This window comes from Aspergillus fumigatus, chromosome 1, assembly GCF_000002655.1.
Source record: "Aspergillus fumigatus Af293 chromosome 1, whole genome shotgun sequence".
In the NCBI taxonomy this organism is placed as follows: Eukaryota; Fungi; Ascomycota; class Eurotiomycetes; order Eurotiales; family Aspergillaceae; genus Aspergillus; species Aspergillus fumigatus.
The window spans coordinates 4,100,458-4,117,361 of NC_007194.1; the positions used below are offsets into that span (position 1 = coordinate 4,100,458).

At 52.8% G+C, this 16,904-nt stretch overlaps 6 protein-coding genes across 6 annotated transcripts; 3 read left to right on the top strand and 3 right to left on the bottom strand.

The window, feature by feature from the left end:
* Positions 1-611: 611 nt before the first annotated feature.
* Positions 612-3,264, top strand: AFUA_1G15230 (transcription factor domain-containing protein; the record flags this gene model as incomplete). The annotated part of the gene is made up of 3 exons (XM_747799.1): positions 612-1,100; positions 1,343-2,091; positions 2,145-3,264. 3 exons carry the CDS (start codon positions 612-614, stop codon positions 3,262-3,264), a joined length of 2,358 nt encoding a protein of 785 aa, XP_752892.1.
* A 445-nt stretch (positions 3,265-3,709) lies between these two features.
* Positions 3,710-4,836, bottom strand: AFUA_1G15240 (tubulin-binding prefolding complex subunit GIM3; the record flags this gene model as incomplete). The annotated part of the gene is made up of 4 exons (XM_747800.2): positions 4,339-4,836; positions 4,131-4,265; positions 3,976-4,043; positions 3,710-3,902 (listed from the first exon to the last, which is right to left on the bottom strand). Exons 1-4 carry the CDS (start codon positions 4,354-4,356, stop codon positions 3,710-3,712), a joined length of 414 nt encoding a protein of 137 aa, XP_752893.1. The 5' UTR covers positions 4,357-4,836.
* Positions 4,837-6,563, top strand: AFUA_1G15250 (autophagy-related protein 27; the record flags this gene model as incomplete). The annotated part of the gene is made up of 3 exons (XM_747801.2): positions 4,837-5,696; positions 5,775-6,312; positions 6,368-6,563. Exons 1-3 carry the CDS (start codon positions 5,429-5,431, stop codon positions 6,561-6,563), a joined length of 1,002 nt encoding a protein of 333 aa, XP_752894.1. The 5' UTR covers positions 4,837-5,428.
* Positions 6,564-7,018: 455 nt separating this feature from the next.
* AFUA_1G15260 (uncharacterized protein) lies at positions 7,019-9,398 on the bottom strand. The gene is made up of 4 exons (XM_747802.3): positions 8,633-9,398; positions 8,364-8,552; positions 7,294-8,070; positions 7,019-7,235 (listed from the first exon to the last, which is right to left on the bottom strand). Exons 1-4 carry the CDS (start codon positions 8,693-8,695, stop codon positions 7,095-7,097), a joined length of 1,170 nt encoding a protein of 389 aa, XP_752895.2. The 5' UTR covers positions 8,696-9,398; the 3' UTR covers positions 7,019-7,094.
* A 1,188-nt stretch (positions 9,399-10,586) lies between these two features.
* Positions 10,587-13,727, top strand: AFUA_1G15270 (ATP-dependent Clp protease ATP-binding subunit; the record flags this gene model as incomplete). Its single annotated transcript, XM_747803.2, has 1 exon — positions 10,587-13,727. One exon carries the CDS (start codon positions 10,587-10,589, stop codon positions 13,578-13,580), a length of 2,994 nt encoding a protein of 997 aa, XP_752896.1. The 3' UTR covers positions 13,581-13,727.
* Positions 13,728-13,771: 44 nt separating this feature from the next.
* AFUA_1G15280 (SDR family oxidoreductase/polysaccharide deacetylase family protein) lies at positions 13,772-15,937 on the bottom strand (the record flags this gene model as incomplete). The annotated part of the gene is made up of 3 exons (XM_747804.2): positions 15,019-15,937; positions 14,311-14,969; positions 13,772-14,235 (listed from the first exon to the last, which is right to left on the bottom strand). Exons 1-3 carry the CDS (start codon positions 15,648-15,650, stop codon positions 13,772-13,774), a joined length of 1,755 nt encoding a protein of 584 aa, XP_752897.1. The 5' UTR covers positions 15,651-15,937.
* Between the last annotated feature and the right edge of the window lie 967 nt (positions 15,938-16,904).

Consider the following 16,904-nt stretch of genomic DNA (forward strand, 5'->3'; position numbering starts at 1 on the left):
GCCTATCCGTGGATCAATTGGATGGCCTCATCTGTGACAACCACCACTGACTACCTATTGGACTTCTCCCCGCAGTCTGTCATCCTATCAACTTGAACACCGAATAGCCATAACGTCTGCCCTTCCGCGCCAACTCTAATCTTGCACCTATTTCCAAGGAACTGGTTGTCTTTATTATTTGACAGTGGGAGATACATTTATTTAATTGCCGTTGCACACGTCTACACTCTTTCGCCACCACAGCCAGCTTGACCTTTGTCAACTTCCTTTTTTGACTGACAGTCCTTTTTTTTAACTTTTCTTCTGCTCCTTTTACAACAACTATCATTATTTATTATGATTTGCGTGGATTGCTCTTAACTCTCTTACCCTCAGTGTTGTCTCAGCCCACCCTTTCCGCCTTCAGGAATAAACTTCATATACATTACCAAGCTTTCGCTCTATAAGCTTTCCATCATCAACCTGTCTCTAGAGTTGGCTTCCCCTCGGTGCAGCCAAGTCAACCCAACTGACGCCACTTTGAGCGTGGGCGACACACACACACTTTTCCAAGCAAGACGCGGCACCAACTCCCCTGATGAACTGGCTTTTCATGTTGCGATTTAGGAACCATGCAGACGCATTATTACCGCTCTCCGGCTAGCCCAAATCATCAGAGTGGTCGTTATGAGTTACCTCCAGTACAGTCAGTGACCTCTCCTTCTGGTCCTTTCCCACAGGGAACTTCCGCGGGGTTGTGTTCCGCTCCGCCGAGCAGGCCCGGCAGCGGACTGAGAATGGCTCAGCTGTTACAGCCTTTGGGACAACCACCCTCGACAACTTCAACATACACTCGTTCCTATGAGTCTAGCGGTTCCCCCGCCGAAGTTCCTCCAATCCGTTCGGATGTCTCTTCGCTCAATGGATCTGTATCTGGGGGCTCAACTCTTCCACCTGCATCTGCGGTGGGGCAGCAGCAGCAGCAGCCACCACCACCACCACCACCGCAGCAACATCATCATAGTCACCACCATCAACAGGGTCATCTACATCAGAAAAGGGCGTATCGCCAAAGGCGGAAGGATCCGAGCTGCGATGCTTGTCGCGAGCGGAAAGTTAAGGTAATTACTATTCGTGCAAGTCCAATGACCATAGATTGATTGACCCTGTCTTGTCTAGTGTGATGCGTCAGAATCGACCAGTTGTACGGAATGTACCAATCGAAAAGTGCGATGCCAGTTCACCAAGGAAACCAATAGACGCATGTCTTCTATCAAGTTCGTGGCTACGGCGATCTCTTCCATCCGGAAAAGTCCTGCGATTCTAACGTGCAAGTAGACAAGTGCAGGATTTGGAAAAACAGCTTTCATCGACCAAACAGCAACTTCAGCAACTGCGAGCGGGTATGCTGAGGTCTGATAATCTTATGGATTTGGAAATCGATGGCACTGGACAACCGCAATTGAAGCTGCCGGACATCGGGTATCGTCCCTCCAGAAGACCAAAAGCGCCAGTGTTGCAGGATCTCAGCGAGGCTCGAGTCAATCTGCGAAAGTACGGACGAGGGATTCTCAAGGTACCTAGCCCGTATCGTCAGCCCGGCCCTAAGTCGCTTTTAACTGCTGATCCACCTCGACTCCCTCCGAAAGACGTCGCGAATCACCTCCTCGCACAGTATTATTCGTGCATTCATTGTGTTCTACCAATCATCCACTGGCCCAGCTTCATGGTTGAATACGAGAATGTATACCGCAATGGATCCCTTGTGGGTGTTCCTCGGGAATGGGCCGCAGTTCTCTTCGGTGTGTTTGCCTGCGGATCTCTGCACACATTGGATCGGAATAGAGAAGAGGAGGGGAAAGAGTTCATCAAAACCTCTTGCGGGGTCATTGATGTCTGGCAAGATAACTTCACACTTGATCAAGCCAGATGTGCCCTCTTGGTCAGTATATTTCTTTACGAAGTCAATTCGAAATCAGCGAGCTGGGTATGGATTGGATCTGCGGTGAGGATTGCGCAGGAGTTAGGCCTCCATATTGAATCCGGTCCGTGGCCAGTTGTTGAGAGGGAAATGAGAAGACGTGTGTGGTGGGGGATGTACGCGTGGGACAGGTTTGTCTTTGGGAATGATTTCTTTACAGGCAACAATGCTCATTATTCTCTAGGCTTCTTGCGCTGGAGATGGGGAAGCCGGTTTTGATCAACGACCAAGATTGCGACGTTGATCTTCCTTGTCCGTTTGACGAGCAATACATAGCAGAGGGTGCTTGCGTACCCGAAGGCCAGCAGACCACTCCACTTCTGGCCACCATCCACGTCGTCCGCTCCATTGGCCAGTTGACTCGGACGTTACGAAGCTACAGCGTTTCCACCGGAACTCTTGAGACTTTTGAACGACACTTCAGCGCTTGCCTTGCAACCTTTCCTCCCCAATACCATCCGAAGTCCGATTTACCCCTCGATCCGCGCTCTCTTGCCCCGATTGGCTACCTTCAGAACGCTCGCCTCATTCTCCACCGTCATAACATATCTCCCTTTTGCTCTCCCGACGTACGATCGGCGGCTTTGGATTACAGCATTTCAATAGCAAAAGATACTGCCCATCTCCTTTCCCGTTGCATGCGCTATGCCTCGAGTACAGGGAACGATGACTGGCGGCCATTATTTGCATCATCGGCCGGGACGATGCTATGTACACATATTTGGCGTTGTTCGCTCTTGCTTTTGTTTCGCCAGGAATTTGCTGCGGCATTGGTGTGTGTTCAGGCTAGCGCTGTGGTGGGGGATTCGCACACCGTCAACGCAGCCTGTGGACGGTACATCGCCTTCTTCCTCAGATGCCTGCTGGAACGGTTGCGCCGGGGCGATGCAGCCATTCTGGAGCGGGACGAAGAAATGATGGCGTATGTGTCCGGTGACATGCAAGGAACCAGTGACGGCAGCTGGGTATGGGAAGGCAGTGAGACCGGTTCTCAGCTAGAGGCCATGTCCCCAAAATACGACAGCCCAGCATCGTTCACCCACGCAGTTGCCCGGAATGGTTGGCCTCACGGTGAAGGTTCAGAGATTGCTTGGGAGGGCTGGGAGTGGGTCGAGCGAACGGTCGAATATCTCTTGAAGGAGAAGCAGCAGCAGCAGCAGCAGCAAGAGTACGAGCGGCGGGATGTTCCACTGGCGGCGAAGCCAACCGAGCCGGCACTTCTCAAAACGGAGCAAACAGAGCCAGCACCAGCGAAAGAAATGAACTCGGTTCAGTCACGGATGACGATTGCGAGCATCATCTGATTTGTTCAAGACTGCATGTCAGAAAGGCTATGAGAGCGCGCTTGTATGAAGCGTCGCCAAGGGACTCGAGCTCAATCTCCACGTACACACTGCCTTCCCGAGCAGTCGCTCCGCGACAGCAGGAGCGAGGTACGGAATGGGGGCAGAAAATCTACTTCCGAATGGATCTTGTCGGTGCCTTTGTATTACCTTCGCCAGTAGTAAGACTGGATTGAGGGTTTGGGCCACATCCGGGACGAGATAATGGTTTATGACTGTTTTTTGCTTATATGCTTGCCTATGTATACATACAGTACAATATCCTAATGTCCATGCAGATAGTAACATCTATAGAATTATACCATCAACCGGGTCATAACGGTTGACAGGTCTGTTCATCATTGCTGCTGACCAAAAAGCGGAAATATCTTCTTGCAGAAACAAGAACAAGTAGAAGAAGAGGAATCTACGTCTCCAAATTGATACTGCGTCCAAACCGCGCGTACAGAGTAACCTTGAGCTGCTGCAGCTCCTCACGTACATCTCCCAAAGTCTCCTCCAGCCTGGACACCTCCAAATCAATCTGCTCGGTCGACGACGCCAGAAGAGACTGCGCGTCTGCCAGAGGCAGCTGGAAGAAGGCGTCGCCAATCTTGTACCTGCTATGCGTCAGCAACATCCAGCCTGACGGTGTACATGAATAAAGCAGAACACTAGAGGAAAGATACATACGGGACTAATTCATCCTCATCCGCCAACTCGAGCTCAGTCGAGATCTCCTCTAGATCCTCCTTGTCTTTCTAATTTACGTAGCATCAGTATCGCCAATTGGGGCCAATGGCATCCCCAGACTCGGAGAATGAGCGTGAGCGGGAGTGTAGACGTACCTGCTTCGCCTTGAGTTGCTCCTCGAGCACAGACGCGCGCTGATGAAGACGGCTGAACCGATTGATCTTCTCTTGGTCTTCGCGCCGGACTTCGTTTTCTTCGCCGCCCACTGTGGCTTCGTCTTCTTTGCTGAGCTGGGGAGCGTTAGGTTTGGCTTCTACGGTTGGGAATGGGGGTGGGGTTAGGAATCTCTTTTTTAAGACATACCATGCGGTGACTCATCATTTTGTTGATGGCTTTAGGGTTTAAGTGAGGGTTGAGAGCTTTGTGGCGATGGGCTTAATGGGCTTGAGTATCTGATTCTTGGTGGATTTGGAGACTGATTTGACTGTGGTGGGAGGTGGTCCGTGCGGGGCAGGATACAGCAGCATGGCTGTTCTGTTAGGATGGGACGAGATGAGATGGTACACGGAGGTGTCTATTGTCATGGAGCGGTTGAGGAAAGACAGCGTACTCGGTGAGTATTGCCATATGATCTATATGATTTGTAGCGACTGGTGAAATTAGCTGTGATTCTTGATCTGGACACGTGCTGCATCACTGATGCTCAGGAGCTGCGATTGCGTCCATTGTAGTGCAGAGTCTACTCATAGTTTCGAGGGCCATAGAAATGAAATACCGGTAGATACGTCTAGGACGCAGCAGAGTTACTAAACTGGCTATAGACTTCTCTAGTATTCTTGTCTGGTAGGAGAGAGATTGTCGATGCAAGTGGACGACAACAGTCGGGTGACATCATAATCTCTCCTCCGCAAGGAGGACCATTTAGAGCTAGATAGAATAGCTGCTTGTTGCCTGCTACGAGGGCATAATCGTTCAGCTCGTTGAGCATCAGTTGTTCTTCATTTCTACCTGAGTGCTGTGGGACGAGGTGATAGGAGCTGTCCTGCAAGGATCGCGGTCGCAATCCGGAGAAACGAATCCCCAACTACAAGCACGAGGTGAACCGCATCCAGCCAGCTAGCACAGCAATCTATCCTTTGATTCCCCTTGACCAATTTCGTCCGCATATATTATCTTCTAGTATACTGCAGCATAAGCACACACTTTTTTCCGATCGTATAATCCAGACAACCGGTCCAAATCGCGTTTTCCGACTCGGTGTCACATTGTTGGTCCGTGACCTCACACTCTGCCTTCAAGACAGGGCATCACCGTTCCTTTAAGCAACAATACCACCCTTGTGCTCTCGCTGAACAGAGGATCCAAAACCGATTATAAACGGCCTCGTCCATCGTGTAAGGCGACACTACGCACTGCATTTCCCTCGCTCGCCCCCTGGTGACATTCTCCCACTATGCGAATACAATCGAGCCTCTCATCGTGGTTCCTCTCCTCCGCTCTCTTCACCGGTCTAGCCTCGGCGTCAGGATCGTTCGACTGCCGTAATATCATCGCAGAGGGGATCAAATACGACCTCTACGGCTTGCACGGCGTGCACACGATCTACCATGTCGACAAGGCGGAAGACTACATCGTGAACACGACCTACGTGCTGGACATCTGCAAGGCGCTCGGCAAGGCCTCGATCCGGGGGGATCTGAAATGCGGGACTTCGAAGAATAGTGCGTGCCATGGCACCTAGGACCTGTTGAATTCAAGGAAAACAATGAATGAGTGCTGACTGTTGTTCTACTCTGTAGTCTGCGGATTCCAGTACAAGTATACCCCCGACGGCTCGGAGGAGATCAGCCATGCCTTCCCCATTGCCGGACTGGACCCCCTGGGTCACGGCAGCAAGGACGCCGAGGTCACGCGGCTGAAGGGAGATGGGCAGGAAGGGCTCCTGGTAAAACTGGCGGGGGGCGAGTACATCGACAAGGACAAGAAGAAGAAGGATGCACGGGCGGTGATTGAGTTCCAATGTGATCCCGATCGGTCAGGCCTGGAGGGGTTGTCTTCTGTGGAGGAGGAAGAGGAGGAGGAGGAGACGCGCCGGCGGTTGGTGGTGCGGGAGGATGAAGGCGACAAGAACAAGGAGAAGGACAAGGAGAAGACGGACCCGAATGACGGGTCGGATCCCTCGCGCAGCTTGCAGTTTGAGAGTTTCGGGCCCGCGGACGACGATGCGTACGTGTTGAAGCTGAAGTGGCGGACACGGTATGCGTGCGACAATTATGTCCGCGATAGGAAGGGCGACGGATCGAGCCATTGGGGGTTCTTTACTTGGTTGATAATCATGTATGTCCATCTTTCTGCCTCCCACCAGTCGAAAGCTAGTGCTAATAATCTACAGCCTCTTCCTCTGCGTCGCCGCGTACCTTATTTTCGGCTCCTGGCTCAACTACAACCGCTACGGTGCCCGTGGCTGGGACCTCCTCCCGCACGGCGACACCCTCCGTGACATTCCGTATATTTTCCAGGACTGGCTCCGACGGGTCATTAATACGCTCCAAGGGAGCGGGTCGAGAGGCGGTTACAGCGCGGTTTGAGAGGTTAGATCTGTGGCATTTTTGTGGCGGTTGGCATTGGCATTGGCACATACATATGTCGTGTTCTGACTCTAAGTTTTGGTTTACGGCATGTGTGCGTTCATTTGACGTCCTGAGAAATACTAAGTCGATGGGGATAGATAGCACTGTATGATGAATGAATTCAATTATTTCAGCCTGTGATTACGGAATAGTGCAGTACCCTGACCAGCTATTACGACTATGACCCTGACAAGGGTAGACCCACAGTATGATAATCTCCCTACACTCAAAGACATCAGACGCAAACAAAGAGACGAATCAGAATCAGAGTGAGAAACACGACTAAATATACTCCGTGGAGTACAAAGTATGGAGAACCCCGAAATGGCGTCATCAGAGCTAAGATCTCATCATCGTCGTCGTTGGCATCGTTATGGGAACATGGATCATCGCAGGGCATGTCAAGTGCCAACCTTAAATATTTGCTTAAATCCTCCTCGTTGCAATTTACCCACTTCTTTCCTTCTCCATTTCTGCAGCGGTGCAAGCCTACACTTTCATGGCGAATTGCTTCAAGTACAGGTAGTCCGGCATGTTGCGGTCGACAGCCTCGCGGATGCGAGCCGCGGCCTCGGGCCCGTACTTTTCACGCCATTCGGTGTCGAATTTCTCTTCGGATTTCGGAGAGTGCTATAAACGGTCAGTTTCTTCGGTTTGCAGGGAATGGTGAGGAAAAAGGGAGTGCTACAGGTTCCTTCGCCATCAGACCCTTCGACTCGATCGCATCGTTGTGGAAACCACGCCATTTCTCGAACGCGTCCCGTGCAATCTTGTGGTCCACGTCGGTGTCCCAGCACAGCATGGAGGGATCATAATCGAGTCCGACACTGCGGCAGAACGCCTCGATCATGGCGGCGGGCTTCTCGAGCATCTCATCTGCGTCGATGACGCAGATCTCCGCGCCAGACTCATGGAGGGCGCCGAGCCCGGGGACAACAGGCTGCGGCTTCTGGTTGTCGGTGAGTTCGTTGGCGTCCTGTTCGCGCGTGGCGACGTGAGGGCCGATCAGGCCCTCGCGGCGCAGGTAGTCGAAGACGCGGCGGACCTCGTCGTATCCGGCTTCGAGGGGGTCGTAGGTGTAAAAGCCGGTGATGTCGTCCAGGGGCGGGATGGTGCAGCGGTAGTAGGAGGGGACACTGAAATGTGGGTCGCGGATGAGGAAGGCGAAGTGGAAGCGCGACAGTAGCTCCTTTGGCATCACGGTGGGATTGCCAGGTTCGGGCTCCGTGTCGTACGGGTAGGGCTCGCTGGCCCGGGACTTGGAGTGACCGTTCTGGCCGGTCTGGTCCTGGCCGTTGCTGCCCTGGTCGACGTGGCCGTTGACCACGCCGTTTTCTTCACCGGTGGTTTGTCCATTGGTGCCGACGCCGCGTTTGATCCTCTTGAGTGAGGGGGCAATGCTGGCAGGCTTCCCGTCGGGAGGCAGAAGGTAGTGGATAATATCCTTGATGAAAACTCTCTTTCCCTGCATCAGGTAAGTAACGTTGCGAAGACTGACGCCTTGTGGATTCAGTTTGTGCATGCGAATCATTACACCCAAAATTCGCGGCCAACATCTTGACAGAGCGTTTTACAGAGAGATTGGAGAGAACCGAGGTGAGTGCAAGTTTTCTCCCGGACATGGCCATTGATCTCATCATGGCGGAATGACCGGGGAAATTACGAGAGGATCGAGAATGAGGTAGAACATAGGAAATCAGAGAACAAAAGAAAAGACAAGAAAAAAAGAAAAAGAAGAAAAGAAGACTAGGGTCGGACCTCGTTCTCGGCAGCTTCACGCTCGATTCTATCCAGCACCGTCTTGTATGTCGATTCGCTGAACCCACTGTCTAGTCGGGCCTGTTCATCATCGGCGAATCTGGAGCTGAGCCTTTCGGGACCATAGTAAAAGGCATCGCCAAAGGGCTCATGAATACATTGTATAGAATCACGGCGAGTCATAAAGACCTACGATGTACGGATCAGTCCCTTGTTCGGCCAGACCGTGCGTAATGCAAGGAGTAGCAAAAGGGATAGGTAGCACTCACTCTTTCAAAGGCCGTGGAGCATGCTCGAGGATGGGTAGCAACAAAAATAGGTTTCTGCGACATTTCTGATGAGCAGATCTCAATGGAGTCGAAATGACAACCAAGGCAGCAGCCTGTAGTGTAGATATGAGCCAAGTATTACTTCAACCAGGGACTTTTCACCACTGGTGTAGTAGTCTACTGGTGTCCTTTTCTTTTCCAATCGTATACTGTATCGAGACAGCAGGGACAATCAAAAGAAGAAGAGAAGCGGCAACGACAATCCTATCCAACGATCAGATGGGTCAGGTCAGGATGGCGAAGAATGCTTCAGATGGAGAAGAAGCGGGAGTGACCAGAGGACGATGAGCAAGCTTTTATATGCAGAGAGATGGTTGGATATGACAGGAGGAGGAGGGGGAAGAGTCGAGTATCCTTTCTTTCCTTTTTGAACCGGAAAAAGTAAATCCCTATTAGCTCAGTGGATCACCAAGTCAATTGTAAGAATAATAATAGTAATAGGAATGGAACAAGATGGAGATCGTCTGGACGGTTGAACCACGTTTAGCTACAGCCCGTCCGAGATAAGAAGGTCTGCCTTGGGAAGCTGGAGATGCTGCTTCAATCTCCGATTATTATTTGCTGGATAGAACCCACCTGGCCAAAGCTACTTCAGAAATATCTCACAGTCTCTGTCTTCTGTGACTGTATGGTTGATGTAAGTCATGATTCCCCAAGGTATGCATGCGCCTAAGTAGGAATCAATATCTATCTATCTACCCCCCCCCACATAAAAAAAATCATAAAAAAAAAAAAAAATCAATGATTCCCCTCTATGGGATTATTCGATTCTCACTCTATTTTCTTGAATCGTCTACCTTGATTCGCCGCCTCCTACGTATGTCAAAGGAACAATTCCGAGGTCTGACCAAGTAGTGGATTATGCAGTGCAGTACCTGAACCACGGCCACAACGACGAGGGGACTTCCTGCACAACAAATCAAGCAGAAAAAAGTGAAAAAGTGGGGGAAAACATGTCCACGCAGGCGTTGAGAGGCGAGACGGTTTCTGTTCCTGCCAGTTAGTGTGCCTTAGCTTCGTTGGGATACCAAGTACCTAGACACCAGCCTGGCTGTTCGTTGGTCGGAAGCAGGAGACATCCCTGTTTTGCCCTGGATTGCCGAGGAGAACGGTGCAGATAGAGAGTGTCTGGTCAGTATCTGGTCAGTATTGGTCTGGATGGGAGATGAACCAGAAAGATCCCGCTTTGACGTCATGGTTGAGTACTTGTGAAACTGCAACAATGAAGCTCCAGACTACAATAGGGTACGGTTGGACTATGGATTATGAGGATCGTTTCCACATATTTCTAGAGAAACCCTCTTTGAACAGGACACATCTGAGATTTTGAGTGGAGCTTCGAGAGGTACTCCGTAGAGAGGTACCTATTACCCTCAATGTCGAGGCAACGTGGGGTGGATCATCCTCTCTGCTCTGATGGGCTGACTGACTCGAGTCACTCGACACTGAACGCAGGTGCGGGCGTTTTCCATCGTCCTTTCAGCTTCAATCTATCCCGTATTCAGCCAGAATACGTTCACGAGCAGTGGCAGAAAATGGTCTGATCGCTCAGTAAGACCGCATTGATACCTTCACGTCCTATTGAGTGTGTTGAAGGACGCGGTTGTGATTGGCCCAGGTCAACGCAATCAGGCAAAAAGGCAACAAGGCAACAAGGCATCCACAAGTCCTTTGGGGCCGTTGGCTCCACCTTCAAGCAATGGGCAACAGGTGACAGCTCTATTCAGCAGAGACCGACAGCTGCAATGTAATCTTATCGAATTTGGTCCAGTACTCTCGTCAGTTGATCACAATATTATCGAATAAGTAAATAAACTCAGGATTCACCTGCTTGAGGTTAGCTCGTTCTTTAAGTGACAGTCGATCTGTTGATTATATCAGCTGCTGGCACGTGATGGGGATCGATTGTTCTGGAAGGCGGTGGAACCCACTCGTGTCGTCATGGGGCAACAGAGAGGCTTCTCGACACTGCGAAGAATGGGCTGATGATACCCAACTGCAGCTATATCTAGCTCCGCTGTCATCCGCGCAGGCTGTTTCTTCTCTTCTTTTGTGTTTGTTATCACCATCATTATCATTACCTGACACTCAATTCCGTTTCACAATGAACGGTGCTCAATTCACAGACAGAGCCAACAAGGCGTTATTGGACTCGAGCCATCTGGCCGAGCAATACGCCCATTCTCAGATCCTCCCGATTCACCTCGCTCTTGCTCTCCTCAATCCTCCACCAGATGACTCGAAAGATCAACAAACCGCCACACATCCCTCGCACGACTCTTCCACCGCTCCGCTCTTCCGCCAGGTCGTCGAGCGCGCTCATGGCGACCCTCAGCTCCTCGAGCGTTCCCTCATGAAGCTACTTGTCCGGTTACCGAGTCAAGATCCTCCTCCCGACACAGTGAGCGTCTCACCCGCCCTTGCCAAAGTCATTCGTGCGTCGACCGAGCTGTCCAAGACGCAAAAAGACAGCTACGTTGCCATTGACCACCTCATCCTCTCGGTCGTTCAAGATTCTCAGGTGCAGCGGGCACTGGCGGATGCGAACATCCCCAATGTCAAGCTGATCGACACCGCGGTACAACAGATCCGAGGTACACGGCGGGTAGACTCCAAGACTGCCGACGCTGAGGGCGAGAATGAGAACCTCAAGAAGTTCACCATTGACATGACTGCTCTGGCCAGAGAGGGCAAGATCGATCCTGTCATTGGTCGTGAGGAGGAGATTCGTCGAGTCATCCGCATTCTCAGTCGACGGACGAAGAACAACCCGGTGCTGATCGGTGAGCCCGGTGTCGGTAAGACCACTATTGTCGAAGGTCTGGCTCGCCGTATCGTGAACGCCGATGTTCCGGCCAATCTGGCCCAGTGCAGGCTGCTTTCCCTGGATGTCGGCTCGTTGGTGGCCGGTAGCAAGTACCGGGGGGAGTTCGAAGAGAGAATGAAGGGCGTTCTCAAGGAGATCGAAGAATCCAAGGACACGATTGTCCTATTCGTCGACGAGATCCATCTTCTCATGGGTGCAGGCTCGAGCGGGGAGGGAGGTATGGATGCCGCCAATCTGCTGAAGCCTATGCTCGCTCGTGGTCAGCTACATTGTATCGGTGCGACCACGCTCGGCGAATACCGCAAGTACATTGAAAAGGATCAAGCATTCGAACGACGATTCCAACAGGTTCTCGTCAAGGAACCTACCGTCTCTGAAACTATCTCCATTCTCCGTGGTCTGAAGGAAAAGTACGAAGTCCACCATGGTGTTAACATTCTGGACGGCGCTATCGTTGCCGCAGCCGAATTGGCTGCCAGATACCTCACTGCTCGCCGACTCCCCGACTCGGCCGTCGATCTCATCGATGAGGCGGCTGCCGCCGTCAGAGTGACCCGCGAGTCGGAGCCCGAGGCCCTAGACAACCTCGAGAGAAGACTCCGCCAGCTGCAGATTGAAATCCATGCCCTCGAGCGGGAAAAGGACGATGCGTCCAAGGCCCGGTTGGAAGCTGCCAAGCAAGAAGCCGCCAATGTGACGGAAGAGTTGCGGCCCTTGCGGGAGAAGTACGAAAGCGAGAAGCAGCGCAGCAAGGCGATCCAAGATGCCAAGATTAAGCTCGACTCACTCAAGGTCAAGAGAGACGAAGCGGAACGGTCCGGTGACACTCAGACAGCTGCCGACCTGGAGTACTACGCCATTCCAGAAACCAAGGCCTTAATCGAGCGACTCGAGGCCGATCGCATCAAGGCAGACGAGGAACGTCGTGCTCGACATGGTGACAATGGCGAGGCCCTGCTGGCCGACGCGGTCGGACCCGATCAGATCAACGAGATTGTCGCCCGTTGGACTGGTATCCCTGTCACCCGACTCAAGACCACCGAGAGGGACAAGTTGTTGCACATGGAGAAGTACCTTGGCAAGATCGTTGTGGGCCAGAAGGAGGCTGTCACTTCGGTCTCCAATGCCATTCGGCTGCAACGGTCGGGTCTCAGTAACCCCAACTCGCCTCCAAGCTTCCTCTTCTGCGGTCCCTCCGGTACCGGTAAGACTCTGTTGACCAAGGCACTTGCCGAGTTCCTCTTCGACGACCCCAAGGCCATGATCCGGTTCGACATGTCCGAGTACCAAGAGCGGCACTCGCTGAGCCGGATGATTGGTGCGCCTCCCGGCTACGTGGGACACGATGCTGGTGGTCAGCTGACCGAGAGTCTGCGCCGTCGGCCCTTCTCCATCCTTCTGTTCGACGAAGTCGAAAAGGCAGCCAAGGAGGTGCTCACCGTTCTTCTGCAGCTCATGGACGACGGTCGGATTACCGATGGCCAGGGCAGAATTGTCGACGCCAAGAACTGCATCGTCGTCATGACCTCCAACCTGGGAGCCGAGTTCCTCTCGCGCCCGACCACCAAGGATGGCCGCATTGACCCTCAGACCCGCGAGCTGGTCATGGGCGCTCTCCGCGATTATTTCCTGCCCGAGTTCCTGAACCGGATCTCCAGCATCGTCATCTTCAACCGGCTCACCAGGAAGGAAATCCGCAAGATCGTCGACCTGCGCCTCAACGAGGTGCAGCGCCGTCTCGAGCAGAACAACCGCAACGTTACCATCCAGTGCACCGAGGAAGTCAAGGATTATCTCGGCGAGGCAGGGTACTCACCAGCGTACGGTGCCCGTCCTCTGGCGCGGATCATCGAGCGCGAGGTCCTCAACAAACTCGCCGTTCTCATCCTGCGTGGCAGTATCCAGGACGGCGAGGTTGCCCGGGTGGTCATGCGCGAAGGACGCATCGACGTTCTGCCGAATCACGAGGTGGAAATGGAGGAAGACGAGGAAATGGTGGATGAGGACGACGCGCTGGCGGAGATCGAGAACGGAAGCGGTGACATGGATCTTTATGAGTAAAGGCAAAAAAGCGTTTTGCTTGGAATCTACGATAAAACGAGTGATGAGCTACGACATGTTTTTTATATAGGTTATATGGTTTTTGTCTACCTGCATGATAATCGACAGACTTGTACATAATGATGATAATAACATTTGAGTCTACTCAAATCTTTTCAAACTGTCTTACACACGCTCGTAGTCTATCTAGTCTACTCCGTAGCATTCCTCTCCCGAAACCACCTCGCAATCTCCCTCGTCTGGCAAAATTCCACCTCATCCCCCCACCCCTTCACCCACCCCAACAACCGCTCCACCATCCCAATCACATGTGCCATGCCACTCGTATCCGGATGCATCAGCACAGGGAAGATGGGTTCCTCCTCATTCTCCCGAATCCACAGGAACCGATCCCGCCACAAGTTCTCGATCACCCGCACATCCGTGTACCCGTGCGAGTTGGGCACGTGCGGCAGGAATTGCATGGGGGTCATGTCTTCCATGTACCAGTTGCAGGGGACGCAGACGAGGGGGCGCCGATCTTCGCGTGCGTTTGCGCCGGCACTTGGGATCGGGTGCATCCAGGTAGACGCCGGCTGGGAGAAGTCGATCGGTTGGAGGGCGGGACGGCGCGGGGCGAAGAAGGGGTGGCAGTCATGGTCTGTGAGGGATGCATCTGGGTGTCATGGTCAGTATATTCGGAGCATTTTCATGTCTGTTCATTTGTAGTGGAAGAGGGGAGGGAACGCACCGTATTCGAATCCAAATTCCTCAAGGAGATCGAGCGTCGACTCGCGGAGCTGGTAGAGCGGCGCGCGGTAGCCCACTGGTTTCTTGCCTGTGAGCTTAGTCGCGATGTCGATGCACTTCACCAGGACGTCGCGCTCCTGCTGCGGGGTCATCTGGTAGGCGCCTTCGTGGGCGTATCCGTGCAGGCCGATCTCGGCGCCTGAGGCGACGACCTGCGCGACTTCGTCCGGGAAGCTCTCGGCGGAGTGGCCTGGGATGAACCAGGTGCAGCGGTCGGCGAGGTTGAGTTTCGCGAGCATGCGGAGCAGCCGCGGGACGCCGACTTTGGCGGCGAAGAAGCCGGCGGAGTAGTCGGCGAGGATGTTGTCCGGGTGGTGGCCTGTTCCTAGCCAGCCGGAGACGGCGTCGAGGTCGATGGATACTGCGACGCGGATCTTGTTGCGTTTGGGTGGTGATAAGCTCTGCGGGATGGATTGTGTCCGAGCCAGGCTTGTTGCTTTCGGGTTTGATGGATCGCTCTCCTTCCAGAGTAGGCGGCCTTCCATCCCTCCGTCGACACTGAGGCATTGGCCCGTGATATGGCCGGCTGCGCGGTGCGACGCCAGAAATGCCATGGTACGTGCGACGTCTTCTGGCTTTGCGATCTTCTTGAGGCAAACGCTATGATTTTGTCAGGGAGAGTCTCTCCAGGCTGGTTGAAAGAACATACGTAGCTTGGGCTTCGGCCCACAGTTCCTTTGGATCATCCAGTCTCCCTTCGATCATAGGTGTGTCCACCCATCCTGGCGCAACGGCGTTGATTCTCGCCCTACTATTCAGCCGGACAATCTCGTTCTTGACACTCTTCACCAATCCATACTGGAGACCAGCTTTGCCGGATGCGTACTCGGCATGGCCCTCCTGCCCGAACACCCCCGTCTCGCTTCCCGTCACGACAATGGCCAGATTCTCCAGCTCCCTGCCCATAGCCTGCTGTGCGGTCCGTGCAGCGCGCAGGAAGTGCTTGATGGTGAGAAACGTGCCGCGGACGTTGACGCTGTACGTCTTCTCCCATGTTTCCAGTGGGAGCTCCCAGATGGGATAGTCGTGGCTTTCATCGGTGATGCCGGCGTTGGCAATGAGGATGTTGATGGGCCCGAACCGCTTGACGGCGAGTGCAATGCCCGATCTGATGGACTCTTCGTCGGAGATGTCGCCGCGCTGGATGTTGAGTCGGGCGTAACTCTCGCCAATAGTGTCTGAGACCTCGAACGGGCGGAGGTCATATGCTGTTACCTTGCATCCTTGGTCTGTTAGGAGACATGAATTAGCAGACTTCAATGTAGTCGCATATAATGACATTTACGCAGCTCATCGGCCAGTTCTGGCCGATGCGCACCACAGACGATCGCGGTCTAACTGGTGGATAATTGCGATACAGCGTACACTTAACTTTGCTGATCTAGCTTACGTAGCACGTCCGGGGTCTCGAAAGGCAACACATGCGATCTACACCTACCTAGGAATTCCTGAACGGCTCGTTGTCCAATGCCCCCAGCAGCACCGGTTATGAAAACGTGGAGGCTCTCCAAGCCCAAGAACGAGGGAGAAAGGTCCCCCGACATGTTGTAAGCTGCAAGTTGCAATGCAAAAAAAGAAAAAAAAAAAAAAAAAAAGAAACCCTAAAGCCAAAGTTTGCTAGAACCACACGGGGCTATGACGAATAAATCAAGGCAAAGTTGGCTGGTAATCAATAGCGGCCGATCTCTTGCTCATCACTTAGCCGTGCAAGTGCAACGCACACTCCTTGACGAACTATGCTTCTGAGGTCAGGAACCTTAAACGATTGCTAGTGTCTATATCGGTGGGGAGAAGCACTTACCGCAAGAAAAAGGTGCTGAGAGACAGTCATCGCCAAGTACATTTCCTATCAATCGAGAATTGACACGATGATCCTCCATCATCTCACAAACACGCGGGGCCCTGGTCAAGTCACGTGTATTCTGGTATTGTCCAGAGGTCCAAAATATGCATCTTCGTTTACTCGCTAAGACTACTCTGCTGGATACTAGCGTAGCCTAGGACTGCGCTCCCTCGAGACTCCTCGGTCGGCAATTCCCCACAGGAGACTTGGAAAATGACTCGCAATTGCCACCGCGTATTGGTCAGTACCTGCAGTTTGAACCAAGATAGCAACAGCCACAGAGTGTCTTCTACAGAATATGCCCACTTTGGTGTAGGCGAACAGGGACAGTGACCGTGTGCACCTTGTCTGATCTCCTCCGTGTCCTTGCACTTGCATCTTAGTGATCCAGTCTGCGGAAGCCTGCCTAAACATGTTAACTACTCTGTATGGATTCGCCAAGCAGTACGGCCTCAACGTTCGCAGTCCACAAATTACTACCCTCTCGCATGGATACATTCCGGTTGAGAGTCTAGGCAGTCATGCTATTCTCGGAGATACACAAATAACGTATTGGTCTGGGTCTAGCACCTGACAACGGGCCAAGCGATATCCACCGGACCAACCAACATGACGTCCATGGACACGGTGTTGGGTACTATAATCCTTGCTATTCGAACTAGACTACTCATAGATGTCCTTGCGCGAAGGAT

Bases quoted from the DNA above. Each gene is read 5' to 3' on its own strand.
- AFUA_1G15260 (XM_747802.3), bottom strand. From the start codon at position 8,695: ATGTCGCAGAAACCTATTTTTGTTGCTACCCATCCTCGAGCATGCTCC. The intron at 8,553-8,632 runs GTGAGTGCTACC...CGTACATCGTAG, and splicing joins GCTCCACGGCCTTTGAAAGA to GTCTTTATGACTCGCCGTGA. The intron at 7,236-7,293 runs GTAGCACTCCCT...GACCGTTTATAG, and splicing joins GTCTGATGGCGAAGGAACCT to CACTCTCCGAAATCCGAAGA.